Source organism: Lethenteron reissneri, chromosome 39, assembly GCF_015708825.2.
Source record: "Lethenteron reissneri isolate LAM-NWPU_2019-01 chromosome 39, ASM1570882v1, whole genome shotgun sequence".
NCBI classification, from domain to species: Eukaryota; Metazoa; Chordata; class Hyperoartia; order Petromyzontiformes; family Petromyzontidae; genus Lethenteron; species Lethenteron reissneri.
Window position 1 is genome coordinate 1,953,319 of NC_083817.1, and position 14,696 is coordinate 1,968,014.

General features: G+C 50.6%; 1 protein-coding gene across 1 annotated transcript in view; it reads right to left on the reverse strand.

The window, feature by feature from the left end:
• The window catches only part of LOC133351862 (protein Hook homolog 3-like), a 26,189-nt gene extending 12,332 nt beyond the window's left edge, over nucleotides 1-13,857 (reverse strand). Inside the window, exons 1-12 of the mRNA XM_061567433.1 lie at nucleotides 13,565-13,857; nucleotides 8,747-8,832; nucleotides 7,389-7,461; nucleotides 6,730-6,780; nucleotides 6,018-6,150; nucleotides 5,140-5,207; nucleotides 4,639-4,710; nucleotides 3,796-3,879; nucleotides 3,191-3,369; nucleotides 2,718-2,858; nucleotides 2,373-2,574; nucleotides 597-707 (exon numbers count right to left, since the gene is read on the reverse strand). Of these exons, the coding sequence (XP_061423417.1) occupies nucleotides 597-707; nucleotides 2,373-2,574; nucleotides 2,718-2,858; nucleotides 3,191-3,369; nucleotides 3,796-3,879; nucleotides 4,639-4,710; nucleotides 5,140-5,207; nucleotides 6,018-6,150; nucleotides 6,730-6,780; nucleotides 7,389-7,461; nucleotides 8,747-8,832; nucleotides 13,565-13,609 (1,245 nt within the window). The 5' untranslated portion in view covers nucleotides 13,610-13,857. The remainder of the gene's footprint in view (nucleotides 1-596; nucleotides 708-2,372; nucleotides 2,575-2,717; nucleotides 2,859-3,190; nucleotides 3,370-3,795; nucleotides 3,880-4,638; nucleotides 4,711-5,139; nucleotides 5,208-6,017; nucleotides 6,151-6,729; nucleotides 6,781-7,388; nucleotides 7,462-8,746; nucleotides 8,833-13,564) is intronic.
• Between the last annotated feature and the right edge of the window lie 839 nt (nucleotides 13,858-14,696).

Here is a 14,696-nt window from a genome sequence, read left to right on the forward strand (position 1 = left end):
GTCGCTGCCTCCAAAGGCCACGTGCATAGCCACAACCACCCTGCCAATATAATTACGGACAAAATATAATTAACTCATTTAACTTCCTGGTCAGACCTCCTACATTTGGATGACCAGTGTGAAACGGTGCTGCCACCGTTTGCCATGAACAAGCGTCGACCCTCTGAGCAGAGGTGCAATGGCATCGTTCTGGTACTATGTGGATCCAACACAAAATAGAGACGTCAACAATTCACTTGAAAGATGGTCACTGTATCGCGCGCTTTCGGATGCGCTTCTGCGGCCATCTGGAATGCTCTTCATTCCGATATTAGGGAGCCAAAGGAGCTATGCATTTTTTTATCTAGATTGAAAACTTATTTTTTTAAACTGCTTTACGTGTTTAGTTTGTTGTCCTTCCCCTGCACCTCCAATTAGCACGGTTGGCTAAGTATGGTGCAAAATAAATTCAACATACGTACATATAAACCAAGGCAATATCAGCAGAAATCGGACGAACATTTTTGCATCCTTTTATATCAAAGGCCTTCAACAGGCGTTGCGCGACCGTGTCTGCTCGGGGCCTTCCCAGCGGAGTGCGAGGGAGGGGGCCTTACCCCCTTCTCCTGCAGCAGGGCGTCATGCTTCTCGCTCAGGCTCTTCAGCTCCAGCTCCGCTTGGTCAACGCGCCTCACCGCAATCTGCAGCTGAGACTGGAGCTCCATGGCCTAGGGGGCGGGAGTCGGGGGTCGGGGGTCAGGGGTCGTAGCGACCGCAGGCCGGCAGCACGGAGTTGTGAGCAGGCCGCATAGAGACCGTGCCACGCTACAATACGAGCACGCTTGGTACAACGATGCCATGCAAATGTAATTTTTTTTCCAATGAACAAAAAACACACGTATTTATGTTCTTGCATAGGGCAATAAGTGCTATAAATAGTGAAATAATCAGATATTTACCACATATTGCAGGGAACAACCTCCCCCCACAGATGTGGTCACAAAACAATTTAGTTCTCATGGCTCTAAGTGAAAAACCAAACTTTAGGATTTTTTTGTGCAGTTATTGGTGACCAAGCAGAGACCAGCAGACTCGATACGCTTTCAAATTTGATGCAATCACAAAAAGCTGCCCAAATCCCAACCCATAATCTCCAGGGCGTCGGTTCCATGCTACGGCAAGGGCATCGATCCCGCGCGAGTCATTCTGCCACTTTGAAAAGACCTTCAGGTGCAATCGCCGCATTTCTGTAAAGGTCTGATTCTGTGGGGTTCTCTCGAGACGACTAAAACCATAAAACAAAACCGCGAATGATGGAGCGCTGTGCCGGCTGCATCATCAGTCACAGCGCCTCATCATCGATAATTTCGTTTCACGTTCGTAGTCTCCGAAGCATTATGAGCGATGATGCGGCTATAGAAACTGTACAACAGCAGGAGACTAAAATGTGGGGTCGATGGTGCACGTAGCCCAGAGACGATCGTCGAATGGTTGCGTTGTTTGACAATCCGGTAACCAGAGGTGACCCGGTGGCTCAGAGGTCAGGGCGCCGGGTTGCCACTGATGAGTCTCCGGGGTTTAAATCCAGGCAGCTGCCTGTGATTAAACCGCGTTTCTCACGTGTAGTGAGTTGATTGGTTTCAGCACCGGTCACCAATCACACCACAACAATCGCATCAAATTAATGTTTTAATTTAATTTGGCTTAATTCCAGCCCTGATAATTGAACATATGCGTTTCATTGCCATGTTACAAATATTACTGTCAGTGGCAGGGCAAAGGTTACCTCTGCTGTGTGGACCAAAGATAATATTAAGGGATCTCGGAGGTAGTGCTGTGATATCAACTTCCACAGCCCATTCTCTACCACAGGGTTGTACTTTTTGCGCGAGCGATTCAGATTCTTGGCCTCGTAATGTGACACGCTGGAAGCGCAAACGCCGGTGAACTTGAGGAACGACAATTGACTTCTTTCCTCGTCTTCTACCAAACACTTGGATGGACATCACAAGTAGTTCTGTGATATCTGCTTTGAAGGACCATTATTTAAAACAATCAGCCGTCAGAGGCATTAGCTGCATGGAGGATATTTCGATTTAAAGCTTTTGTGACTGCAGGAATTCATCTTCTTGGTTCTTTCGGTAAAGTCACGTAGAAGGGAAGCCGTCCTCAGGTGAGGACGGCTGCTTGCGTTGTGGCCGAAACGTCGTTAGAATTATTTTATTATGTTTTATTTTTATTATTTTATTACTTCCCTTCTACGTGACTTTACCGAAAGAACCAAGAAGATGCGTGGAGGACAGTTGAGGACTGCAGAAGATGAGGAGGAGGAGGACGTTAACGGACGATGACGACGCGAGGATGAGCGAGCGATGACCCAGGGGACGGCTCACCTGTGTGCGCGAGATCTCGAGCTGGGCACGCGTCGCGTTGGCCCGACGCAGCTCTTCCTCCAGGCCTATCGCGCGCGTCAGCGACACCTCGTTCCTCTCCTCCAGCAGTCGCACCTGGCGCCTCAGCTCCCCCAGCTCCTCCAGGCGGCGCCTGTACGACTCCACCGTGCCCTCGAGCTGCGCCACACGGCTGGACGAGTGCCTGTCACGTGCGGAGAGAGAGAGCGAGGATGAGCGACGGAGGAGAGATGGCAGAACCAGACGTGGCGCTGTAATTTTAAGATAGTTTCTGGTGCAAATTTGTAAACGCGAGCGGTGTGAACGATTTCCGTTGGTGCTGCGCACTTCAGGATGTCCATCTCGTCCTTGAGTATCTGCGTTTCCTCCACCAGCGAGGACATCTCCACGTTCTTCTCCTGTGCGTCCAGCAGCTCCCTGTGCAGCTGCTCGTTCTGTATGCGACACTCGTCCTTGGCAGCCTCGAGCCTGAAACGCGAGAGGGTTGTCGATTAAGAGCTGGTGGAACACCTGGGTCGTTAAAGTAGGTTTCCTTTTGCATTCACCATTAATGGCATTAACCATATCCTCAAGTCAGCCACTACACACGTGCGCCGCAGACGTCACACGTTGGACGCGTGTGATAGTCGGCGACACGCAGCTCGGGTTCTGCAGCGGGACAAAACCCCCTGGCGCCTCCTGAATCGTGCCAAGCTTTTACTCGGCACAGCTCGGTTGTAACGTGGGAAACGATAGTATGGGAGACACGCCAGGCTGCGCGTCCAAACACGCACACGAGGCACCCCGGACGGCAAACGCACCGGAAGTTCTCCTCTCGCAGCTCCTCCAGCTGGGCCTGCACGTGGAGGAGGCCCCGGCGGCTGGAGCTGCCCGGGCCCCCGTCGACGCAGTCCTCCCCGGCCTCCAGCATGTGCAGCCGTTCAACCAGCGCCTCGTTCTCGGCCAGCAGGGCGTTGCGTTCCTCCAGCAGAGCGGACGCCTGCGAAGGGGACGGCCCCAGATTTTAAACTGGAGAGCGTTGTCGCAGAGCGAAGAAAATCGTCGGCACGTTCGTGCGGAAATCGGCGCAGTTCTCGCAGCACGAGGCTAATCTCACGAAGGTGCCACCGTTTTCACAGACGTGAGTCGTCTCAGTAATTTCAGAGCATGCAGGGCTATGCTGCTTGGCGATTTTAAAACAAAGAAATAAATGTGTGAGTACACTCCAACCTGAACAAACCGTGGACAGTAAGAACGGCACACGTGGCCCACTCTTTTTCGCGTTTACGTTACGGGACGTTTAATGTCCGCTCGTGGATTTCCAGGCGTGCGCTACCAGTGCCCGGATGCGGAGACATGAGCTTGAACACTTGTTATCAAGGGCCGGCGTGCGCCCGGAGAATTTGTTATTTTTCTTCATTCAGACCTGCTGATCGAGCACGTGGCAGCGTTGCGTAATCTCCGCCTTCTCCGCTTCCGTCTCCTGCAGAGCGTCCATTGACCTTTTCAGCTGCGAGGTCATGCGCAGAAAACGGGGGAAGCGCAGCATCTCCAGTCAACCGCTCATATTTCAGCAGCACCAGGCAAAAAAATAAAGAAATGGAACTTGACGAATAATGTAACACGTTTAAACTGACAATTTAATTTGTCAAGGTTTGTTTAGTGGCGTTTTAAAAGGCAGTCTTGAGGTTTGAATTATTAGATACTTAATTCCATAAATAAAACTGTGGCAGAAAAGTTAATCACAAGCGTAAGAATTAATAACACTGACAATTCCTACGATAATGAAAACAAAGCTTACGGATGCAACGTTCATGAGATTACAATGATGCGTATCTCAGCCTGTCACGATTCAGCATTGCATGTGAAGTAGCAGGATGCTGCAGTGATGTAATGATTAGCACACCAGACTTGCAATCCAGAGGTCTGTTATAATTCAATCTCTTGGCACGGCAGTTGAAACGACTGTGCAAGTTTTTTTTTGTTATTCCATTCGATGCTCTGGCCACCCAGCAGTATGAATGGGTTCGCCAAAGTGAGGCGATCACCAGATCGCGTGTGGAGGGATTCAAGTGCAGCTACTGCTCACCATTAGTGCTGCCTCTACCGAAGACCCTTCTGCCAGCAGAAGCATGACCAAGAAATTTCACGACTTCACCTTTAGCCAGTGTATGGTTTGGATAACAGCCGCTTGGGCAACAAAGTCAAAGCAGTGGTTCACTACGCTCGCTCGCTCGCTCACTCACTCACTCGCTCACTCGTGCCATACCTCGTTCTCCAGGGCTTCCAGATCCGCAGCAGACATTGAAACCGACGGCCCCATTCCTTCTCGACTCAACAGCTGTTGAAACACAGCACGCTCACTTCAACACTACCACGGTCATCATAACCACACTTCATCTTACTTCACATTACTTGAATAACACTTGCACGGCCCACCACCATGTACAGCACAGGTGCTATATAGACTGCTGTGACGCTACGTAGTGGGACGCAGACGGCGTTGCTCCCCATGTTCGCAACCCGCACCATGACATGTACAGCATGTGGGGGGGCGGGGGGCCGATGGGGCCTTCATCAAGTAGTGGATAGACAAAGGGTGGAAATTTTTAAGTATTTTTTAAGCGTGTGTTTTATAATGTACCATGCAGGGCATTGCTTCTGCTGCAAGTTGCCACAAACGGGTGGCGAAACGATCGGCACACGCATTCGCTATGGAGCCGACGCGCCCACGGTGATCGCATCATCTCCCCGTTAACCAAGCGCTCACCTCCTGTATCGCAGCCATCACCACGTGCTGAACCGACTCTTCCAGCTGCATTATGTTCTCAATGTGCTCTGTAAACAAAAGATCAAGATTACCGATGAAGGTTGGGACGGCACACTTATGAGGGAGTGGTGTGGCTGGCACCCACGCCCGCCCGCCCGGCTGCTTTTGTCTCCTCAGTGCTGATGTTTACACACCGCACCAGGTACTCATTTAAGATTGAGTGGACCTAGGGGAGGTCCAGGACCGGTTGAGATATTCATGACCCATGTTGGCTACGAGCGGGAATCGAACTCGGGTCGCCATGTTCGTAGCGCAGGGCGCTAACCACTGCACCACCACTCTCCACACACATACACACAACGTAGGAGGCTAAGAGTTCCCAGTAGCCCATTGTCAGTAACACTGTGGCCTTAAAAGGAAAGATACATAATAGGTGACTTTTGGGCAAGAGAAGGGCCATTGCTTGAAATGTCACCCATTGTATATTTTTCCTTTTAAGGCCGCAGTGTTCGTTATTTTTTAATTACGCACCACTGCCAACTCAGCGTCACCAAATAATGCATCACTTGAGGATTCGATTCAACAATCCAGACAGGAGCTGCTGCTTTGCAGCCTCCATATTAACTATTCAGCCACTGCACTGTTGTCCCGATTCCCATTTCCCTACTAAGCTTTCACGAGCTCTGCGAGTCCACCCGTAACGGGGGGTGGGGGGGGGACGAAACTCCATGAAAGATGATCCAATAAGAACGAACCAGACGTGTTGGAGATGTGTTGCTATTACGGAACTTGCCCTATTGACGGACCGGCCACAATGATCAACCACGGGTGGCTGGTTAACCCGACGGTCACTCGGAACGCGCGCGAACGCAAAGCACCTTGCTTGTTCTCGCAGTTGATGGCGCAGCCCAGCACCAGCTGCAGGAGCCTGCCCATCTCCGCGTGGTCGGCATGCTCCCCCACCGCCGCCACGTCTGGTACGCACGCCGGAGACACCTGCACGCCGAGCACCTGCGCGCACACACACGCGCACACAGTCGCACAGACACAGAAACCTCCCGTTTAGTCTTTGACAGACTGTTGGGGCCAGTGATTTTAGTGAGTAGCACCGACGATGGTCGGCACGGCGCACGAGACGGTAGGTGGCCAGCAATGTGCCCGACCGCCTTTGTCTTACCAGTGCTGATGCGCACTCCACACCTTTCCAGGTATTCATTTAAGGCGGAGTCGACCTAAGGGAGTCCCAGTTTAAATATTCGCCACTGTTATTGGTCGTGAATTGAATGCGGGTAGCCGAGTTCGTAGAGCAGTGCTCTAACCACAGCGCCACGCTCCTCCCAAAACACACAGCCACTCAAACGTACACACACACGTACGTACACACACACACAATTCTGCGGCTGTCCAGTTGTATGCATTCGTGAAACTAAATTGAAGTGAGGAGGGTGGCATGTGAGCAAGTATCGAGTATTCCAAGGTTGTCAGATAAAGACTTTTTTCCAGTAAAGTTCCACAAACTGAGAGTTCAATCCCGTGTTTTTACGATGGGTGTGTGTGTCTGTCTTTATTCTTCGGCCCTCATCGCCTCACCTCGCTGTAATAGTCCTGAATGCCTTGCAGAACTTTTTTCAGGTTGCTGACCTAGGGATTCAATATAAAACGCATTAGTACAGTCTAGTGTAGCAATACCACTATATATGCATACATACCACAATGTATAGGCATGATACATCATATGCAAACTACAAATGGTGTTGCAACTTCATGCATGTATTTTATGTTCTTACTAAAAGTTAAGTGACGTTCATTTTCCCATATAAAGGGGGCAATATGCCTCATGACCGATTTGCCCATTGCAACCGAACATTGGCTTGAACAAGAATGTCTGGAGTACGCTTTCTCAACTGAGCATTACCTTGAAACTATAACTTGTGATTTAATAACGTTTTAAACTCAAACTGCACGTTCATCTCTTTTGTGCAATGGTGAACATTACATGGGCACACGCGCAGTCAGTCAGTCGGCAGATCGCATGTGACGGAGTACAGTGTGGGTAACTCCAAACGCTTCCACGACATCTGGCCTGCATGGAAGAGTAGGCCTAAAACACCCACTAGAAGGGCTCTCTCTCTAGAGCTCCATCCAGTGGAGGCCCTTCTGTTAGCAGTGGCGTGAGCAAGACAAAAATAATCACAAATAACTAATTTTATGTTCTTGTCCTTCGGCTACGCAGTCCGACGTCTCCACACCTTTAGCCGCCAGCTGTCCCCAACGTCCTTCCGCACGCGGGTGACCCAGGTGGCGTCAAACCACCCGGGGTCTCTGTGGAATCACAGGCATCGCAGCTCATTAATAATGAACTCCACTCTTGCTGCACGTTCACAAACACACATGCATCATAGTGCATGCTGCTTCCGGGCGCCGCAGAAGCAGCAGATGCCAGTCTCCGACTTTCTCTCCCCGACTGAGTTCCAGATTTCATCGGAAGCCAGTGGGAGGAAACGGAGGATTGGCGAGACGTGGACACGTGTACTGCAGCGGGGTGACAAGTCTGACAGCGGCATTCGGAATCCGTCCGGAGGTGTGGGGTGCAGGATGCATCGAGCAGAGAGAGTAGTCAATGTGAAGAGTCTTCAAAGCAAGGAACATCATTTAAATTTCCGGCGCTTTCTCTCTCTCTCGTTCTCAAATTGTTTCAGATACGGTACTGTCGATTCCTTCTCTCCAATCGAGAAATCTGGCAGAGGCAATTTGAGGAAGCTTTCATGCCAGAGTGACACTGCCCATATTCTGAATAATAACGAGCCATGCGATGGGATCGTTGTGTTTGGGGAAAGCTGGTGAATTTAACGTCCTCACTTTAGCTCAAGGTCGTTTAAGAGTGGGGGGGGGGGGGGAGATTCCCCATCACTGAATGGAGGATTTGTAATGACTGCGGTTACCATTTCAATTGCATCTGTTATTTTGTGACTGGCAAACATAATTTAGCAAAAAGGCATGCCAAGCTAAATGTGTTGTCAGTTTACCACTTTCCTAAAGTCAATGGACTAGATCTGTAATTAATTATGCCTCTTTCATGCAGGTTCGCTCGAGATGGCAGTAACTTTAGTAGGCCTTCATCCAAACAGGGGATTGACCGTGACTGACGATGATAATCCACGCACACATGCCACGTAAAACAAACGATCCCATTCACACAACAGAGAGACTTTTGATTTGAAAAGTATTACTACGTGCGGTGCACAGCCCATGAAATGGTGGTTTACAAAGCACTTAGCACACTTTAGTAATCCGATGAGACCAATTCATTTTCCCCCTACATATGTCAATATGTTCAGGCACTAAATGCCAATGTTGAGGTCTGCTGGCCACGGGAGAGCTTCGGAAGAGAGTTCATGTAGTTTTGTTATTCCTCCTCCATTGAACGAGTGCAGACTCCAGTGGTTTACTGTACGGTCGGGTCGATAGTTTGGGTTGCATGGCCAACAATGGCACTGTGGCTTGTCAAGTCTGGTGGGTCGCAGGCTGGCCACTCAGCCACTTTGAACAAATCTCACACAGTCAAGCAATTTGCAAAGCGACACGCGGCGCAAGCAGAGAAGCTTACATTTTCTGGAGAACGTCGGACAGGACCACTCCATCGGCGAGATCCTCGACAGTGAGACATTGTTGGTTGTCGGTGAATGTTGTCACCTGCGGCAAAACAAAATGTCTTGACCGACGATCGAGTTTGCATGCCGCACGTTGCCGTCAACTCAACGGGATGACAAAAATTCACGAAATGACATTTCATCGCAGGATTCCCAACTCTAGCCCAGGCTCAATAATTCCACCAGTTGACTTACTCCAGTACATCCCCTTTTCTTGTACCAGAAGATAACTTCAAGACATGTTGTTGTTGTAACGTTTTAATAAACATATTGATTTTATTATTCTGTCTTTTGTGTCGTTCCTGTGCTCACGCACCCACGGATCTCCCTTGTAAAATAGCCAAGAAACTGGATAAACGGGACCACATATATGACAAATAAAATAAACGGATTATTTCTAGTTACGTTCATTTATGCAGCAAAGCCCGAGTCACAAGACTCCTTTTCAGCAGGGGGAGACATTGCTGCCATGTGCGATGCCAGTAATTTGTTGTTTGCATCGAGATGCTTGGCCAATAGCACGACAACTGGGGCTTTTTTTAGCTATGGGAGGAATCTGCAGGACCCGGAGGAAACCCATGGAGAACAGAGGGAGAACATACAAACTCAACAGAGAAAGGCACCCGAGACAGGAATCAAACCCTGGTCCCTTCTTGCTGTGAGGAACAAGTGTTACCACTACACCACCCTGCCTCGTCACCACTACACCATCCTGCCTCGCTACCACTACACCACCCTGCCTCGTCACCACTACACCACCCTGCCTCGTCACCACTACACCACCCTGCCTCGTCACCACTACACCACCCTGCCTCGTCACCACTACACCACCCTGCCTCGTCACCACTACACCACCCTGCCTCGCTACCACTACACCACCCTGCCTCGTTACCACTACACCATCCTGCCTCGTTACCACTACACCACCCTGCCTCGTTACCACTACACCACCCTGCCTCGTTACCACTACACCACCCTGCCTCGCTACCACTACACCACCCTGCCTCGTTACCACTACACCACCCTGCCTCGTCACCACTACACCACCCTGCCTCGCTACCACTACACCACCCTGCCTCGTCACCACTACACCATCCTGCCTCGTCACCACTACACCATCCTGCCTCGTCACCACTACACCACCCTGCCTCGTCACCACTACACCACCCTGCCTCGTTACCACTACACCACCCTGCCTCGCTACCACTACACCACCCTGCCTCGTTACCACTACACCACCCTGCCTCGTTACCACTACACCACCCTGCCTCGTTACCACTACACCACCCTGCCTCGTCACCACTACACCACCCTGCCTCGTCACCACTACACCACCCTGCCTCGTCACCACTACACCACCCTGCCTCGTCACCACTACACCACCCTGCCTCGTCACCACTACACCACCCTGCCTCGTCACCACTACACCACCCTGCCTCGTCACCACTACACCACCCTGCCTCGTCACCACTACACCACCCTGCCTCGCTACCACTACACCACCCTGCCTCGTCACCACTACACCACCCTGCCTCGTCACCACTACACCACCCTGCCTCGTCACCACTACACCACCCTGCCTCGTCACCACTACACCACCCTGCCTCGTTACCACTACACCACCCTGCCTCGTTACCACTACACCACCCTGCCTCGCTACCACTACACCATCCTGCCTCGCTACCACTACACCACCCTGCCTCGTCACCACTACACCACCCTGCCTCGTTACCACTACACCATCCTGCCTCGTTACCACTACACCACCCTGCCTCGATAGTTGAACCTGCAAAATATGTAGCTGGTTTGGGACATCACACTAGAGTTTAAAAGCAGCAAGAGTACTTTGAGACCCCCCCCCCCCCCATAACCTACGCATTCCACAAGTAGTGACTAATCCCATATCTGCATTTTCCATAAATATGCTAAATTATTGTTGATATGCAAATTAATTAGTCAAGGCGCCCTCCTCCTCTAACCCAGATTAAATATACGCTGCCAAGCTTGGTGGTGTTCATTCAGACGCTGTCTTTCCGACAGCCCTCTTCTTCACCTGAGGACGGCTGCTTGCGTTGTGGCCGAAACGTCGTGAGAATTGTATTTTATTATGTTTAATTTGTATTAATTTATTATTTCCCTTCTACGTGACTTTACCGAAAGAACCAAGAAGATGACAGCAAGAGTATATGTGGTGAGAATATCATACATATACCTCCCTGTCACACTCATTGTTTTATTGCTTGCATTTATAAACTAGCACATTCATTCCCAAGATGATTTTCCATTTAATATCTGACAAAATGTAACAAAAATTGCTTTGTTCAATTTCCCATCTTGGCATTAATAACCAATTTCAAAGGGTGTCAAGATGGAGATACACCAGCAACGTTGCCTTAAGCAAAGAAGACCGACTTCAACTTGTTTAAAAATAAAACGGACTTCAAGCAGGATGAGTTATTAGCAGTGACGTTACTCAGAGGAAAAATGAATCACAGATGGAATAAAAATGAATATATTAAATTGGGTCGGGGTTAGATCCAGATAATCAGCATTTTATGATTTGATGAATAAACAGGATTCATGTCAGTCATGGACCCGAGCCCCTACGTAGATGAGGAAGAGAAACGAGTGGAGAAGGGTAGACAATGGCATTGCAACGAAGCTGCCTCGTATGCAGAGGGGATTAATGCGTGTATGTGTGTGTACACAGTACTGTATTATGCATATGTACATATTACTGCGTCAATATGCATTTACGTATGTATTGGCCTCGAATGTGCCGGTGGCAATGCCTGGGTAAGGGTTAATTGACATCATCTTGACAGGCTTGCTGAGAACCGTGTGGAACCCCCAGTGTGGCTTCAGGCAGGGGTGGTCCCAGATTCACGTTATTCTTGCTACAGCAGCAGAGATCAGAACCAGAATATGTATTTATACTCTAGGAGGAATCCGAATAGCTATAAAGCTCTTTTGTACAGATGTCCAGTAGGGGCTAGTCAGAGCGTGACAACAACAGATGTAGTAAGGGATTTCCTAAGACCTACCTCTCCGCTGCACAGACCCCAGTCAGATCCCCTACTAATTAAGGACCTTCATTGATGAGCAGATGTGTGTAAAGCTGCGCATCCATAAGTGAAAGCCAATTTCGATGCATGTGGACTTCTGTGTAAGGAAAGTACTCTAGCTCCCACACTATTTTTGTTGTCTAATTCCTTGATTATGTTCTGTGCTTGTGGAATATTTTTTTATTTTTTATTTGCAACCCTCATTAGAAGACAGTCAACACCCTGAGCCAAAGAAAGTTCTCTTGAAGATGATACCCCAGAACTACTTCTGAGATTCCTCTAAACGCCTCTGATTTACGCGAGAAACACCGCATTTTCTAATGCTCCCTTCTAAAGAGAAGTTCATCTCGTGGGAGTCAACGTGATATTTATTAGTCCTCAGAACTTATAATATTCCAAATTAATTGAACCAAATTGAATATGAAACACACGATAATAATTCCCGTCGTTGTGAAGAATATACGCAACAAAATAAACAAGCAGGCAATGCATCTCCTTCACATGTCCGTCCCTCCACGAGAGGAACAAGCGCTTGTTTTGTTTACCCCTTTTTGGAATGTAACATCACCACCATTTGCCATCGGCAGCAGCAGCAAGTGGCAGCGTCAGCAGCAAAGACGGACGGTGACAAGAGGCGGTGGTGACCAAGACAGACACCGTCGTAGCGATGCGGCAAGGTGCTCTACGAGTTGCGACTGAGGAGGCCCCGGGGTTGGGGAGAGACAGAGCACGCAGGGCTCAGCGTCATCCCCGCCCGCTCTGCCACGAAGGGCAATCATGATGGCCAAACCCGATGTTGTTGTGGTTGTTTTTACATTCCGAGAACCGGGAACAACACACGCGGGTTAGTTTGTCGGCAGGGAGGTAAAGTGTGGGTACCCCCCCCCCCCATCACGACAAGAATGAATTTCCCCCGAGCGCCCTCGAGTCGAGGCCCCTCCGTGCGGGGTACGCCCCGACGACCGGCGTGGTGAAGTATGGTCGAACACCGACTGCGTCGTTCGCGAACCCGCGCAAGACCTAGGGAGGAGGGGGTGTCCTCATCATCCAGCAGTGGATTGGCGAATGTCAGCGAGCTCTAATCGGTTCCCCGTCCACACGACCGTGGCCCTAATCGCCAGCGATGGGCACCGCCGTCTCGTCAGATGAGCGACCAGCACCACCACCACGAGCATCATCATCAGCATCATCATCAGCATCATCAGCAGCAGCAGAGGGGGAGTGGTGCAGCGCCGTCTGTCGTTGTGCTGCACTTCCTATGCTCCCCGCCATCACCAAACCCACACTGGGCCAGCGTGGTGAAGTATGGGCAAGTGACGACCCACGCGGCGCGGGGATTGAGGCCCCCTTCGTCCAGCAGTGGAGAGACCACGGGCGGTGACGCGATTGTGGTGAATTACAAAGACAAGGACGGACATGAGTTTGAGGGAGCAGAATGACGATGAATGGCAAGGGGGTGAGGGAGACTGATGAGGACCACATTAGGGTGAAGATGGACACTGATGAGGTCCAAGTGAGGGTGAGGATAATAAATGATGAGCTGTAGGGTGAGCAAGATGATGAAGAGGTTGGCGATGAGCGTGAGAATGAGGAGATTGTGGAGGTGAGAATGAGGAGATTGTGGAGGTGAGAATGAGGAGATTGTGGAGGTGACGATGAGGCCGAGCGGCAGGTGTTGGAGCAGCAGTGCGCTGCTGCTGCGTCTCTCACCCAGACGAGGAGGCTGCAGCACAGCTCCGGGTTGGCGGCCTCCATGAGTGGCGCGGTGCCTCCTCCTCCTCGCACTCCGCTGGGACTCGGGCTGGAGCAGGAGCCGTGGTGAGGGAGGTGAGGCGAGGTGAGGGAGGTGAGGCGAGCGAGGCGAGGTGAGAGACACGGCGATCCAGGGACCACCGACTCTATCGCTCCGCACCTGGCGCACACGGGGGGAGGAAGGTGATGGTGGTGATGAGGATGAGGAGGAGGGACTCACCTGCGCGTAGGTTAGTTCACCTGTGCGCAACTTCCTCAAGAGCGCAGCACTGCGCATGCGCCAAGGTGCGCGCGGCGCCAGGTGGAGGCACGTGGGGGGGGGGGGGGGGGGGTGTGGGCGAGCGGTGGTGCAGTGGTTGGCGCACTTGCACGCGTTTTGATCCTGGAACTCGCCAACTACTCGAGCAAGTTTTGCCTGTGTGCTGTAAAAGAAGGATAGCCATTGCCCGAAACGTCGTCTGTTATAATGTTTTTATTTTAAGGCCACTGTGTTGGTGACGTATGTTTTGAGTTAATGTTTAAATATTTGGCTCAACTGCTTTTATAGACAGTTTCCACATTGGCCTGACCAATTCATCCTGGACGTTCCATCGTACGTCTTCCCTCGTCGTGTTTGCTCATCACAGGACAACCTTGCAGGTGTCCAACCCTGATTAATCAACGGAGGAGACGGGGGCCCCCACCTGTTTACAAAGTACAGGGAGCCAGGGGACTGATGTAGTTGAAACAATGCGACAGGTTTCTCTTGAATCCCACCACCTCTGTCCACCCACGAGTTAATAACCATCGTGCCACGTGCGGTGGGGTGAAGTGTGGGGCGCCTGAGTGGAAGAGTAGGCGTAAATACACTCCCACGGGTGGACGCCCTCACCGCCACGGCAGTGGCGTGAGCAAATGATTGCAGGCGGTGCCGGATTAAGCTAGTGCGGGGCCTGTAGCACATGGCGTTATAAAAGGGCCCTAAATAAAAAAAAATTGAAGCACTAATTATTAAGTAACAAAATATGAGAATTGTTTTTTCCCTTTTTTCTGGCAACAAAACAGCTGTGTTAAGATGTTAAAACACCAAACTGAAACTGTTTACAAGGAA